Below are 16,284 nucleotides of genomic sequence, written 5' to 3' on the forward strand. Positions count from 1 at the left end.
TGTCTGCCTCAATTTCTTCATCTGTAAATAGAGATAACTCTTGTCACAGCATCATCGTGAGGAAGTGCTTTGCAAATTTTAAAGCACCATATAAATGCTAGTTAATTGTTATAGTTGCATTTGTTATTGTTGTTGAAAGTAAAAATGTTTTAAGTAAAACTCTGAAAGCATTCAAAGGATAGAATGTCAGAATTGGAATTGGGAAGTCCTGTTTTCAAATCTAGCATCAGATACTTAGGAGCCATGTGACCCTCAGTTGCATTTAATCAGTTTATCTCAAGTTTCCTTGTCTGTAAAATGGATATTATAATAGCATCTAACTCAGGTAGTTGTGAAGATTAAATGAGATACCTGTAATACAAAATTATGCAGCTTGACACATAGCAAGTTCTACATAAATATTAGTTATTCAGCTATTATATTGTTATCCAAAATCTTGACTTACATGCTCTAAAAAGACTGTGAAAGAACTTTGAAATGTGTTCTCCCTATCCCTAGATATAACTATATCTTTTAGATAGCTATTTATCTCTTAATACAAAAAACTGTTCATGTTTTTTGAGGTTTATTAACTTCAAAATATAAAAAGAAAAAATTTAATTTAAAAAAATCATATACAGGAGAGGTTATTTCATAATTTAATTCTAGTCTCCTTTAAGGCTAGGAATAGGGATTGATTGGATCTGTAATTTCTGTGGTATAGGAAATTGCCTGGTAAGGAAACGATTAATGAAGGTCAATCCCTTCTGAAAGACCTGAATGGGATGCCTATCTTGAGGATAATTTACTTGCCCCTAATCACAAAACTAGAATGTAGAAGAAGTGAAGCTTCCTAGTTTTAAGTACTTTTGCTTTTGCAGTCTTTAAAGTACCATTAAGTTCCCTTAATAAGAGAAATTTATTCTTTTATCTTACCTAGAATCCATTATAATAAAATACCCCCAAATGATGTTTTTATAAAATAAAAATATTTAAATTGTACAACTATCCTATGTTTCTGGAGTCTGAAGAATAATCTACTTTGCAATAATGCTATAAATCTAATCCAACTTGCTTTAACCGAAATATAGAAGGGAAGCTAACCATCATTACCAGCATTTCACAGGCTCATAGATTTAAAGCAGAAAGGAACTAGAAGCTACAAGTTTCCATCTCCTCATTTACAAATAAGGTAACTGAGGCTCACAGAAGTTAAGTGATTTGTCCAAGGCACAGAAGCAGTAGATGGTGGAGCTAAAATTTGAAGCCTGTTCTCCAATTTCAAGTCCCATCCTCTTTTCACTGTATTATATTACCTTGCATCTTTTATTTACAAATTTAGAAACTTGAAATCTAAAAAATATTTTCAATTCTCAAGACAAGGCTTTAATTTTTTAAAGAACATAAGGCTGAGAAACCTGTTATTTTCTGCACTCATCTACTCCCTTTTGCAATGTGTGTATCTTGTTCTGTTGTCATGATTTCAAATACCCTATAAAAAGGTTTGAGAGGCACAGTAGCACGGTGTTAGAAAATCAGCCTCAAAGGCCTAGATTCAAGCACTACTTGTGAAACATACAGGCAGTGTGATTCTGGGCAAACCATTTAAACTTAGTGTTTTAGAATCTAAATATTCTCTCAGAATTTCCTCAACTGGAAGTTCCCTAAACTATTGAAATCAAAATCTAATTTCTATCTCTATTCCCACTCTATTTTTATAAAAAGCCTTTATGGAAAAGGTTATCCATCTTGACTAGACAGAAAATGTATTCCTTTTATTTTATTTTTACATCTAAAAAAAATTAGAATGGTTCATTACCCAGAAAAATGAATTTATATAGAGACAAATGATAAAACTCAACTTGCTACTTGCTAACCACTTTTATTCAATATTCTTTAAACATCAATTGACCATATCTCTATAATCTTCTACTGAGAAATCTCCACTTACTCATATGTCTTCACAAGCTGATATAGACATAATAAGCTCCCAAGCCAGCTTCCACTGCTTTGAGATTGTAAGTAATAGCCTATCTTGTCTACCACAGCAGTCCAGTGACCTGGAAAATCATGCTTAATGATGGCACGGAGACACATTGTTAACTGGACCCTAGGAGATAAAACAACAAAAACAACCATAAAAAATCGACCACCATTAATTTAGTTATGTATATTTCAGAGCTATCTATTGTTTTAGAAAAAGATAGCAATCAATTTTCCACACACTCATTTTATATAGATGTAAATCTGGAATGAAAACAAACATTTTATGACAATTTCAACAACATGACTTTCTGAAAATGAACATTATAGGAAGCAATTCTAAAGAAAAAACTATTTTATACTAGCCCTCTGCCTAAAGAATTTGACAATGGATTAATATATAAAATTCTAACAAATAATATTAGATACTATATCTAGCAATAGAAAAATACCTCCTAAGCAATGGCAAGTTATGTTTCCCCTATTTGTATACCAAAGTATAAATAACAATATGATTAAGATCTAAGGAAAATCCAACAATGAATAGAGTAATTCACCTTCTTATCACTTAGACACTATAGACCTCTCCAACTTAGGTAATGAACAGAGGAATGCCCTTCTGCATTGCATCCTGCAAAGCTGTTATCAAGAAAGCTACTATTGCCCCCTTCCCCCAAAAAAATCTGCCTTAAACATGTAGAATAAGTGTTTCAGCAATTCTTTTTTTCTTTAAAACAAGACAATTGGGATTAAGTGACTTTTCCAAGATCATTCAGCTGGTAAGTATTAAGTATTTGATGCTGCATTTGAACTCAGGACCTTCTGACTTTAGAGCCAGTACTTGTGCCATCTAGCTGCTCTTCAGCAATTCTTAAAGAAGATGAGGAGGATATGAAGAAAAGGCTTTTCTGGCAAGTTTTAAAAGGTCTGTGAATAAGGAAATTGATAGGGAATCCCATTCTTTAACTACAAATGAGTCAAGAGCTTTATAATTCTCTAAAGTCAAAATGGATAGGTCAATAATAATTTTCTTAAGATAAAAGATGTGAGGGATAATATAAAAGGAGAAATAGAAAAAAATCTGTCTTCTATAAGTAATCAGTATTGATCAAATATGTACTTGTCTTTGAAAGGAATACTTATATAAAAATAGTGCCAAAGAATAGCTTGATTTGGATCTATTCAATATTCCATAGTGTCACTAAATCTGGAAATTCTTTTAAAATATTTTCCTAATTAATACTAAATAATATTTTATGCTGCACTTTTAAGGTTTGCAAAGGACTTGATAGACTTCATTTATCTGTGTTGTTATTATCTCTGTGTTATTATCCAAGTTTAGTGCCCTGTCTGGGATCACAAAACTAGGATTTAATATACAATTCAAGGTCAGGTCTCTCGAACTCCAACTCTTATTACACTGTTTACATCACACCGTGGATTTGGAGTTGGGGACCTGGATTTGAATTCCAAATCTAGCACATTTTGCTTCTGTGACCTTGTGAAGGTAATCTAAAGAAGGCTAAGGTGAATATAAGTTGCTTTCTATCTGAAAACATAATGCCATTGTGGAAATGGGTTAGAACATATTTTCCTAAGGGATAGCTAAGTGGCACACTGGAAAGAGTACCAGGCCTAGAGTCAAGAAGATTCATCTTCTTGAGTTTAAATCCGGTCTTAGACACTTTACAAGCTGTGTGATCCAAAGCAAATCACTTCACCCTGTTTGCTTCAAATTTCCTTATCTGTAAAATGAGTTGGGGAAGAAAATGGCAAACCAGTCCAGTATATTTGCCAAAAAAAAAAACCCTCATGGTTTGGGTCATGAAGGCTTTGACATGATTGAAATGACTAAACAACAAAAACAGAAAAGTTTAAGGAGGGAAACAGATCAGGGGTACAAAGGTTATCTAAACATTTTAGTGTCTACTACTCACCTATTCTCATCCTATCTTTCATCAAATCAATTACATATTGATTTATGTTTAAATTTGTTTAACTACTATTATTACCTCCTCCATGCTGTCACTCTTGGGCTAAGCAAAATTCACTGTTGAAAGAACTGAATTTCTATACACACAAGAGTCACATCACTTTCCTCTTCTTCTTCCCACCATGTTGAAGGCTAGTGTATGGGATATATGAGATCATGTATGAAACTTGCAGAGAAATGTCAAAATAAAAAAGTTAAACCTTACCCTACAATGAGAGTAAACAGTTCATGACACTTAAGGTAGCAGTATACCACTACCTAATTTATAGTCTTTCTTTCCTTCCTAGTCTCCCTTCTATTCTCTTATTCTTATTTTTTCCTTTGTTCCTTTTCTCTAATTATATTTCATTTACAATACAAGGCACTGCTATGTACTTAAAAGTACTGATCAGAACAAAGGTAAACCCCTTACTACTAGATTGTTCACAATACTTTTTTTTATAATGCTATGCTATTACTAATTTCTTTGATTTCTTCACTCTATTCCTTATAAAAATCTGGAAATCTCATTTTGTACAATCCAATCAGATTCATCAATACCCTTTTTACCCTCTGCACTCTGATTGAAGGATAGAGTTATAAACTCTTCCATTTAAGGAAAGAGGACAGGATAGACATTCCCCCCAAATATATCACTTCCTAACCAGCTGCACTCCTTTTGGCCGCCTTCATCAAGTCCACAGACCTGCTCCCTCTTTTCCCTCTCTTTTCAGCTTTCTTTTTTCTTCCTCCAGGAGATTGCAAATAGGTTTTATTTGTGTTTAGTAATTTGTATCCCCAACAATTAGCACAATAAAAAGCACATAGTAGGCCCTTAATAAGTGTTTATTGGCTATTATTTACTAACTCTAACACCCTTGATATATTTTCACTTCTCCAAGACAAACCTAGTCTTACATATTACTGAACTGTCCATACAAAGGAATGGAAATTGAGTTTATATATAACAAATGACAAATATATATACATATATAAAAATGGGCACAGACACATAAACACATACATAGGGGTTAAATAACATGTTGAGTGTTCTAGGAGTAAATTTCCCTATAAGGGAGAAGATTAAAAAAAAAAAACAAGATTAAAATTAGAATGGTAAAAAGTTAAATGAGATCAACTAAAGCAAAATAAATTATTTACATATTTGGAATTTCCATTACATTATTTAATCAAGAAGGCTTTTTGCCTTAATTCTCTTAATGAGAAAAAAAGATAAATAAGAGGTAAAATTCTATTTATGACAAACACAAATAGGATTAGCTGAGATATAAGAAAGCAATTAATGAAAAAGAATGAGCCCTCATTCATTGCACTGTTCGTTTTGAAAACAAAAAATCATAATCTTTATAACTAGATTTTCCCCTCTCTAAAAGCCAAATATTTTATGCCTCTTAGTAATGTGTATATATAGAGAGTATAATGTACCTCACTAAATCTGGAGACTGAATTATTCCTTCCACAATGTTATCTCGAATCTGCTGGCGATCATTTTCATGAATGTTGAATGGAAATATTGCTTCTCCAGGTGGGGGTTCTCGATCTGGCCAGTACTGCGTCACCATGTTCTTCAGGTAAATGGCAGCTGAGTTACAGAAAAAATCCTAACATAGCACCATGGAAAGGATGGATTTAATTCACCTTTACAAAGTACAAAAGGCTATGCCATTATGTGCTGAACAGAAAGCACAGAGATGATGGCAGGGAACATAATTCTAAGCAATGAACCAACCAATGGGAAAATGCATAAAAATTGAAGATTTTTCTTTTAGCAATTAAAGTACATTTTAATTAAAAGCACTTTGTCAATCAATATTAAGATTTTTCAATGACAAAAAAATTTATTAGTATTAAATGTGTTCCTTAGACTGAAAACATAAGGTAGTCTAAATCAAAACTGGCTAAGTAAATCTCTATCATAATAGTCAAACTGTTCATAAGACAATAAAATGGTAATAAACCAAAACTGAATTTTAATTTTCCTAAGATAATTGTGTAGGTCATTTCTCTTTACATAATTTAAATAACTCTTTGAAGTATTTACAAGTAAATTTTTTTAATTATTGTAATTCCCATTTAACAAATACCTCAAAGACCAAGTAAGTATCAACTTTCAGATAACTGAAGAAAACAGCAGAAAAAGAAACATTCTAATAAAAATGCCTTGCAAAAATTAAAGGATTTTATATACTTCTTGAATCTTCAATAGTCATTCAGTTCAATGTTTAATAGAAAGTCTTAAAGCACCTCTAAAAAAAAAAAAAAAAAAACAGGCTTAATAATAATCACATCAGAAGTCCAGTATATCAGAAGTCCAGTATTCTTTCTGTAGACTATGAAAGCTTCTTAGTATTAAAAGAGTTCAATAAGTAAAAATTAGAAGTGATTCAGTTTATAAGATAAAAACATTTAGTTTATTATCTTATAAAGACACTATCTTACAAGATAATTCATATGCATTATAGAAATAGGATATGACGAGTAGGAACATCACCATTCCCTAACCTACAGTTTAACCATGAAATTAAATCTTACTAAATGTGTTAATGATGCCATTGTCTACATTTATTTTTATCTTTCTTACTAATATCAAATTTTTATAACATACTGTTGATTTATATATATTTGACATAGCTCTTCCATTCCTTTTGACCTCCCCATTTTGAAAGTCTATTCCATCTATGAATTCAATTTGTTTTGATAGAACAGTTTATTAATAAAAGAAATTTATTAAAATGGGAAGTGAATAATGAATAAAGTATCATCTTTTACTTTAGCATGATTCTGACTATGTTATTCAAAGTCATATTATATATCATATGAACTAACATAGCAAACAACAGATGTTAGTTTATTTAAATGATAAGTTAATTAGCTTTCTGAAGTAAATCCAGATTAAAAAAATAAAAATTTCATCATAGACTTATTTTTTATAATTAATCATCTTGCCCTTGTAACAAGTGAGAGTCACCTATGAACAAATACTTTTATATGGTTTATAATACTGGTATAAAGGCTGTCACAGCACTCTAGTGCAAATATGAGTCTCCTGATTCTCCCCTAACATGAAACTTGAGCAAAAAAAGCTTGACACTGTGCTATATAACTATATAGTTACAATCAGTAAATCTTTAATAAATCACTTCAGATATCATCTCTTATACAAAATGATCATACATACACAATGATTCATTAGTCCAGGCAACTTTCTAAAAGTTAAAGTTAACGCTTTCTCAAAGTACTAATCAGCACTGTGAGGAATATGCTTAAAAAGTGTTTCCTATATTTATAAATGAACTCAATTTAATACTATGAGAGACAATTGATTATTATAGCTAATGCTAATTCTAAATAACAAAAAATAATCAAAATTACCACCATAAATAATTGAAATACACCACCTAATAATTCTAATTAAATAAATCTAATAATTTCATTCTGTCCAAATGTCCATTTTTTTAAACTTTTACAAAGATACACTAATGAGTTTCAAAATAAATTAATAGTGACTTGTCAGGAACCGTTCAGGAATGAGGTGGAACTATTCCACATCAGTGAATTTTCATGATAACTCAAACAAATCAATAAATTTCAGAGTTCCCTCAAATAATGTAAATAAAAATCAATTTATAGCCACTGTATGTAATTCTTATCCATTATCTTCATGTAAATTCACCATGTAGGTGCCTTCCAATATACTGGAGGCCTTGTTGGCTCATTTCTGATATTCTGAGAATACTATGAGAGCACTGTAGCTATTGACCTGTAATTCCTCACCATCTGACTAGGTTGTCATCCTTGTAATGGTATCCTTTAGTTCGTTATATGCTACATCGTGTTCATACCCATCATGAATCTCTTCACTGCTTTCTGTGTGATAGGCATTTTAATTTTAATCATTTAACTAATAAGGATTTATTAGATGCCAGGCACTGAGAATAAAAAAAGACAAAAATTTAAACTGTCTTAGCCCTTCTAGAAGCTTACAATTCTATCAGAGGATACAACATGTACATAAGTAAGCAAATAAAATAATAAATATAAAGCAAATTTTGGAGGAAAGGGCATTAACAACTGAGGTGAAGCAGGGATCTGGAAAGATATGACATAGATGTTACTTAAGCAAAATATCTTCAGTGGCCATTGTATTCCAGGTCTCATTGACACACAGCAATACCAACAATGTTGATGTTAAAAAGATAAGTTTTTATATAAGACACAATAGTATATGACCATAATAATCTAGTGTTTGGTAAACTCTAAAACCCCAGTCTCTGGAATAAGAACTTATTATCAGTCCAAATCTTCAGGGTAAATTGAAAAAGAACAGGGCACAAATCAAGTATAGATTAAACTTTTACATCATTAAGGTAAGATCAAAATAGGTTTAGACATAAAGGGCGATATAAACAAATTAGGAGAACAAGGAATATGCTATCGATCAGATCTATGGAGAAGGGAAGAATTCATAACCAAACAAGAGACAGAAGTATAAAACAGATAATTCTGATTATATTAAATTAAAAAGCTTTTGTACAAACAAAACTTGTGTAACCAAGATTAGAAACAAAGCAGAAAGCTGGGACACAGTCTGGGGCAGCAAAAGTCTCTTATACAGATATCAGTTTTCAAATAAAGAGAATTGAATCAAATTTATAAGAAAAAAAGTCATTCCTTAACTGAGAAGTAGTCAAGGAAAATAAACAGGTAGTTTTCAGATGAAGAAATTATAGTTACCTACTGCCATATGGAGAAGTGCTTAAAATTACATCTGATTTGAGAAATGAAAATCAAAAGAACTCTGAGACAGCAATTCATACCTATCTGATTGACCATTATGACAAAAAAGAAAAATGTAAATGTTGAAGAGGATGTAGGAAAATTGGGACACTGTGGAATTTGGAACTATGCCCAAAGGGCAACCAAATGTATGAATATCCCTTGATCCAGCAATACCACTATTTGGTCCCAATGGGCCAAATGGGCAAGGTGATGCCCATCAAGTGAGAAAGGCTGAACAAGTTTGATATGACAACTAGGCAAACTTCAGAAAAATCTGGAAAGATTTGTATGAACTAATGCAAACTGAAATGAGCAGAACCAGAAAACAAAATACACTAGAAACAACAACATTATGTAATGAAAGACTATAAATGATTTAACTCTTCTTAGCAAAAGAATGATCCAAGATAATTACAAAAGACTCACAATGGAAAATGCAACCCACATCCAGATAAAGAACTGATAGACTCAGAATATAGACTGAAGCATACTATTTTCACTTTATTTTTTTAGTGTTTTTTTTCTTCTTGGTCTATTATATTTCTATATTAGCCATATTTGTTAAAATAACTGTCACTAATATTGAAATGCATCATATTATTGTATATCTATAACCTATATCAAATTACTTACCATTTTAGGAAGAGGGGAGGGAGAAAAATTTGGGGCTCAAAATGTTGTAAAGATGAATGCTAAAATTTTACATATAATTAGAAGAAAAATAAAATACTATGAAAAATTAAAAGTTTTCTTTTTTTTTTTTAAACTTTTATTGACAGAACCCATGCCAGGGTAATTTTTTACAGCATTATCCCTTGCACTCACTTCTGTTCCGATTTTTCCCCTCCCCCAGATGGCAAGCAGTCCTTTACATGTTAAATAGGTTACAGTATATCCTAGATACAATATATGTGTGCAGAACCGAACAGTTCTCTTGTTGCACAGGAAGAGTTGGATTCAGAAGGTATAAATAATATGGGAAGAAAAACAAAAATGCAAGCAGTTTATATTCATTTCCCAGTGTTCTTTCTTTGGGTGTAGCTGCTTCTGTCCATCCTTGATCAATTGAAACTGAATTAGCTCTCTTTATCCAAGAGATCCACTTCCATCAGAATACATCCTCAAACAGTATCATTGTTGAGGTATATAAAGATCTCCTGGTTTTGCTCATTTCACTTAGCATCAGTTCATGTAAATCTCTCCAGTCCTCTCTGTATTCATCCTGATGGTCATTTCTTACAGAACAATAATATTCCATAACATTCATATACCACAATTTACTAATGGTCTTTTCTCAATGTCTACAGTCTTTTACATTGTCAATTATTTTTACCTCCATATATCCTTTCTCTAGGTTCTCATAACATTGCTTTCTGCTCCTTTCTGAATTTTTCTTCTCAGTCTCCTTTGCTAAATCATTATCCAGGCAACACATGCTAACTAGTATTTTTCTTTATAATCAGATTTGTCATTATATGGAGCAACAAAATGGCACAAGGTTAGAGCAATGAGCCTGAAGTTGGAAAGACTCATCTTTTGAAGAGGATCACAGACAGTGGGGAACTCTGAGTGAGGTATAAAACCTTTCAGCCCAGAGGGAACCTGCTAACAATGTCTGGTTCAGTTCCCCATCTCCCCTAAGGGCTCTAAGCCTTCCTAAGAAGTCAGGGAGTGGTGACAATCTGTGTTGTGATTGAAGCAGAGTGATACCAGGTGGAAGAATGATACCAGGTGGCAAACTACATACAATAGCAAGTTGTTTATGTGGTTCCATGTGCATAAGCACATGTCCAATATTGTTTTGGTTACACAAGGGTATGAGGGTATAAAAAGGGGAAAGTCCTTGAAATAAACAGACTCCATTTTGCCATCAATTCAGGAATCCTGCCTCATCACTTCTCCACTAGGACAGTATATTTTAATCATCCCAGCATGGGGGTTCTAGAAAGTAGGATATTTTAATCACCCCAGTGTGGGGGCACTAAAAAGTATGATATGTTTTGTCACCCCAACTTGGAGGCTCTAGAATACAGGACTCAATATTTTAATCACGCCAGCACAGGGGATCTAGAAAGCAAGATACAACAATCTTCCTGAGTTGAAATATGGCCTCAGACACTTACTGGTCCTGTGAACCAGGAAAGTCATTTAACCCTGTTTGCCTTATCTACAAAATAAGTTGGAGAAGGAAAGAGCAAATCATTGCATTTCTAATACAACATTGAATAGTAACGGTGATAGTGGGCAACCTTGTTTCACTCCTGATCTTAATTGGGAATGGTTGCAGTTTGTCCCTGTTACATATGATGCTTACTGCTGGTTTTAAATAGATGCTACTGATTATTTTAAGGAAAAGTCCATTTATTCCTATACTCTCAAGAGTTTTTAATAGGAATGGATGTTGGATTTTATCAAATGCTTTTTCTGCATCTGTTGAGATGATCATATAGTTTTTGTTCATTTGATTATTAATATGGCCAATTATACTGATAGTTTTCCTAATATTGAGGTCACAAAGCTTTAGATATAACTAAACAAGAGGCACATTTTCACAGTACTGCTTCATACAAAATGATTCCCCATAATTTTCAAGCTATGCTTAAAAAGTATTAGAAGTTATGTTATGTTAAAATATAAAAGTTATGTTAAAAGTACAAATAATGTATTTACCAAAAGAGAGAAATGTACATTTGTGTACTTTTTGGTACTTTGTTGCCATCATATTTACAAGCTTATCTACATGTGGCAATTAAAAGCAAATATATAAAAGTTCACAACAGTTACAAAAATAAATGATATAGTAGAAAGAGCACTAGGTTTAGTCTTAAACTCTGACTGTTTCCATTATCCCATATATGCCAATTAACTTCTCTAGGCCTCAATTTGATCATCTGTCTATAAATTAAGAAAAATAGTGTTTCTATTACCCACCTCACAATTGTGAGGAAATGCTTTTTTAAACTATTTTAAAATATTCAAGCACTATACTAATTTATACTTTTTAAATTTATTTTATTTATTATACTTTATCATAGAACATGATAAAGATTAAAAAAACCTCATTTTTCTTAGAAAGTTGTAATCAAACTACAAAAGCTACAAGCTACAAGCTACCAAAAAAAAAAAAAAAAAACTACAAAGATGACATCCTAAAGCTGGCAAAAAACTAATACCAACTAAAAAAAAAGAAAGCAAAATTATTTGTCATCCCTTCAATTTAATTTTATAAAAGCTTAAAATTTAAACAAGAACTTTGAGAACTCTATTTATTTGTACAATGCCAAATAGGTTACTACTGAATATAATACATCTTTTTTTTTTTTTAAACTGACTTACATCTACACCCAAAGAGAGGACTGTGGGAAGTGAATGTAGATCACAACATAGCATTTTCACATCTTGTTGTTTGTTTGCATTTTATTTTCTTTTTGATTTGATTATTCTTGTGCCGCAAGATAATTCTATAAATATGAATGCATATATTTAGATTTAACATATATTTTACCATGTTTAACATATATTGGATTACTTGCTATCTAGGGAAAGGGTAGAGGGAAGAAGAGAGAAATTGAAACACAAGGTTTTGCAAGGATTAATGCTGAAAAATTATCTATTTATATATTTTGAAAATTAAAAATCTTTATTTAAAAAAAAAATTATAAGGTCTCAGCAATTTTAGAAGCCTTTTATGTAGCCAGAACAGCATTAGGTTCCTAATCTTTTAATATTGTTATGACACATTTGTTACAAGTTTACTCAAAGCCAGAAGTATATACACATATACTGAATATATTATTGTGTGGAATGGAGAGATAAAGTGAAGAGCTTACAGGAATGTAAGAATTTATTCTTTTTCTGAATTTTATCTTTTTTTATTATTTCTATGTCTCTGTGACCTACATAAGTACGGTGTGTGCTAGCCAATATTTACTTAACCAGAGATGATGAAGTTTATCCGTGTTCAATGTTATCAATATTTAGATTATTAAATGCCATAACTCAGTAATCTGAAATTTGAAGGTCTGACGGATTATTCCTCTTGGAACCAGGGAAACTGAAAACATTCTGTTCTAACCTGCTTTTGGCACCAATGTTTAACACTCAATTAAGGGAGAGGACACCTCTCAATGCTCCCCAACTTATGATGTAATCCTTTATAATAGAACCTATAAAAGCTATATATCTTTACTAATTCTTTAGCCCTCCTACCACGAGCTTTCTCTTTCCCTTATCTTTTGATAGAATGGCTCATCCTCTGGAGGTTTTAATAAACAACCTTTCTACTTTCTATTCTGAGTGATTTCTGAGTAGTCATTTTGGGTAAGGGTCTTCTATATCCCACACACTATGCATATTCATATATACACATATAATGGGAATAGTTGTACACACATATACATAGAGGATATGTATATAGGATACCCTACACACATATATATAATCATTTCATTTTATTCCATAGATTCAATTTAATTTGCCAGGAGAAACAGAGAATGGGAAAAGAGAATAAAAGAGGAAACAGCTAGAGAAGAGAGTGGTGGAGATACAGAGTTACAGGAAATACAAATGGGGAGAGAGAATTATTAGGCGGAGATTTAATCACTGACATGTTTCTGACACTACCAAAATCCTCTTCTTGCCCAAAATTTTGAGTAATGGCTGGTACTTTTCCTTATGTTCCACTGAAAAGAAAAGTGAACTGTTTAGCTTAATAGGACTATTTCAGAGCTGCTTATTTTCCTAGAAAAAAAAAGTTACTTAAGAAATTAGTTACACTAAGCTACTAAAGATACTAAAAAGTTAAAATGCTATTTTTACTTCTTTTCACTTGTATAAATGCATTTTAATGATTTCTAAATTAAAAAAAAAAAAAGAATATAAAACTCACCTGCTTGACGTACTGGGAATTCAACTTGGTCTGAGACTATAATCTGAAGTAGACTCGGAGCAAAATTGATAATCTTGTAGGACTGAAATTACAAAAATAAATAAATAAATAAATCACATAAAAACATTAAAGACATTTAGCAATAAGCTTAAATGGCCTATAATTATTATCATATTTTCTGATTATTTTTGAAGTGTATAAAAGAATTTTTTTTTTTAATGTAGGCAGAGGGAAACAAGAATCACAGCGTTTTAAGATCATTACAGAGCAAGCTTAACTCCTAAAACTCTCAATATGTGATCTCTGTCCAATAATCAAAAGCTTGATATATAATAGCTGATAAAATTCAATATGCAATAATGGTACCCTAAGTGAAATCAGAAGGCATAAAAAAGTTGTGATTAAAGGGAATGGTGATTTTTACTTTTCTTTGTATCTCCAATGCACACAGAAGGTTCTTAAAATATTTACAGACTGACTGAAATAAGAAAATGATCAAAACAAGAAAACAAAAGAAACTGAATATTTCAGAAAAGAAAAATTTCAAAAATTAGTCAAAATAACCAAGAGAAATACAAATAGAAAGATTACAAAGTGTCATAATAAGAAAGAATTTAAGTTTTGGGGGTTTTTTTTTTAATATAATGACACGTTTTATTTTGACCCAAGTTATTTCCCAACAGATAACTAAACTCCTTTCTTTCTCGAGGGGGTGAGGAGTGGGAGGGTAATTAAATTATCAATTTCTCAAAGAAAAGAATAACTATACCTGAAATGTGAGATTATGATAATATTTACTAACCACTACCGAACACTTTTGTGCCATTTCATGATGACTTTACTTTAGTTGTTGTATATTGTTCTTTTAACTCTGTTTATTCTTATCACTTCATATACTCCTTCCAATGTTTCTATAAATTAGTCATGTCACTCTTTACAGATCAATAGTATATGCTACATTGATCTGCCTGAACAGAAATAAACTGCCCAGCTCTGAATGCATCATCAAAAACTTGAAAGTGGCACCAAATTTAAAGATGATCAAAAAATCTAATGAGAAACTACACATGTGATTTATTCCAATTCATATGTACAAAAAGGTAGCCAGAAATCCACAAGAAATAGATAATAAGGGAGGATTCTGGGAAGATGACAGATTAGGTTGGTAAATTTCAAGCTCTCCAGATTTCCTCCACAAATTTGCACCTCAGGAGCAACATAGACGGGTGAAAAATCAAGAAGATTTAGGATAGAACAGAACAGTATCCTCCAGATACATCCTACAAGATCTGAGGGAAGACCCCAGGACTAGATTAACCCAGGAGAAGGGCAAACACCTCTAGATTAGCTCCACAAAAACATCAAATGGGAAGCCTTTGGGTTAGCTAGGTGTTGCTGGAGCCTCAGCAGAAACCACAGAGACTTTCACCTCTCAGACTGTTTTTGGTATCTGGATTTGAGTCCAGAAAGACTGTGTGAACCTTGGCTGATTAGGAACACCAAACCCAACTGTGCTGCTAAGAAGCAGCCCTGGGCAAGAAGGAACCAGAATCCTGTGAGTGCAGAAGCAGCTGATCAGGGATGCTACTGGTTGCGGACACTTGCAGGAGGATGAAGCTCTTGGTTTAGGGTTCCTGGTCAGAGTGGAGAACTAAAGGAAAGCCTGAGGTACCATCTCCTCACTTCAAGATTAGAGATGCTTACACTAATATCTCTTATTTAAAAAAAAAAAAATTAACCAGCAAAGAAACAATCTCACCAAAGAAACTCACTATGGGAACAGGGAACACTGGGGTTCATCTTCAGAGGAAGGCACTGAAATAAAAAAGCTTCTACCCCAAAAGTAACATGAAATAGTTCCCAGCCTAGAGAGAATTTTTAGAAGAACTCAAAAAAGAATTTAAAAATCAAATGAGACACACTGAGGAAAAAAAAAAAAAAAAACAAAAATAAATAAATAAATAAATGCCATCCAAGAAAAAAAAAAAGATTATGGGGGAAAAAAAGTTAGTCAACTAGAAAAGGAGATACAGAGTTTCTCAAAAATGAAAATTGTTATGGGTCAGAACTCTGTACTTGAAACAAAGATTCTTACAAGGTGTTAAATCAGTGGAATTGATAATACAATGGTTATCTAGTTTAGCATGGTGATTAATAGTTCTCTAGTTCAGGACATGAACTTAGTACTTAATATAGTTCTACAAGATTAACACCTATTCTATAAGATTCACACCTACAATGATGTAATTATAATAGAATATATAAGAAGCCAACAAGGACAGAAAGACATTCCATCTTTGGTCAGGCTCCTAGTAGCTCTCCTGAGAGACTGGTTCAGAATCAGAAGGCCCTGGAGACAAACTCAGAAGGCTCAGGGTCAGACTCAGAGAGGGCTCAGAGACAGACTGGGAGAAGACAGAGGGCTGAAGACTGGAGCACAAGCCCTTGAACTGAGACAGACTTCAAGACAGAGACCATAGTGGTAATCTTCCTGTCTCTCCCACAAAAACCAAGACACATTCTGGAAGATCTCAAGAAAGCTAGCTCGGCAAGGAGATAAGACTTTGAAGGAGATAATAAAGAATTTGGACTTTAACACATGGCTATTCTCGTGGTAATTACTCTGCTGAAACGAAGGCTGATCCAGAGACCTCCAGAAAAC

At 32.4% G+C, this 16,284-nt stretch overlaps 1 protein-coding gene across 3 annotated transcripts in view; it reads right to left on the bottom strand.

Moving 5' to 3' along the window:
• Positions 1–16,284, bottom strand: part of IPO8 (importin 8) — a 156,822-nt gene that overhangs the window by 121,486 nt on the left and 19,052 nt on the right. For all 3 annotated transcript variants that reach the window (XR_007947783.1, XM_051962783.1, XM_051962782.1), the window contains exons 2-4: positions 13,623–13,704; positions 5,381–5,537; positions 1,931–2,089 (exon numbers count right to left, since the gene is read on the bottom strand). Coding sequence is in view for 2 of the 3 variants with exons in the window: in XM_051962783.1 (XP_051818743.1) it covers positions 1,931–2,089; positions 5,381–5,537; positions 13,623–13,704 (398 nt within the window). In the remaining variant the exon portion in view is untranslated. The remainder of the gene's footprint in view (positions 1–1,930; positions 2,090–5,380; positions 5,538–13,622; positions 13,705–16,284) is intronic.

Source organism: Antechinus flavipes, chromosome 5 (genome assembly GCF_016432865.1).
Source record: "Antechinus flavipes isolate AdamAnt ecotype Samford, QLD, Australia chromosome 5, AdamAnt_v2, whole genome shotgun sequence".
Taxonomy (NCBI): domain Eukaryota; kingdom Metazoa; phylum Chordata; class Mammalia; order Dasyuromorphia; family Dasyuridae; genus Antechinus; species Antechinus flavipes.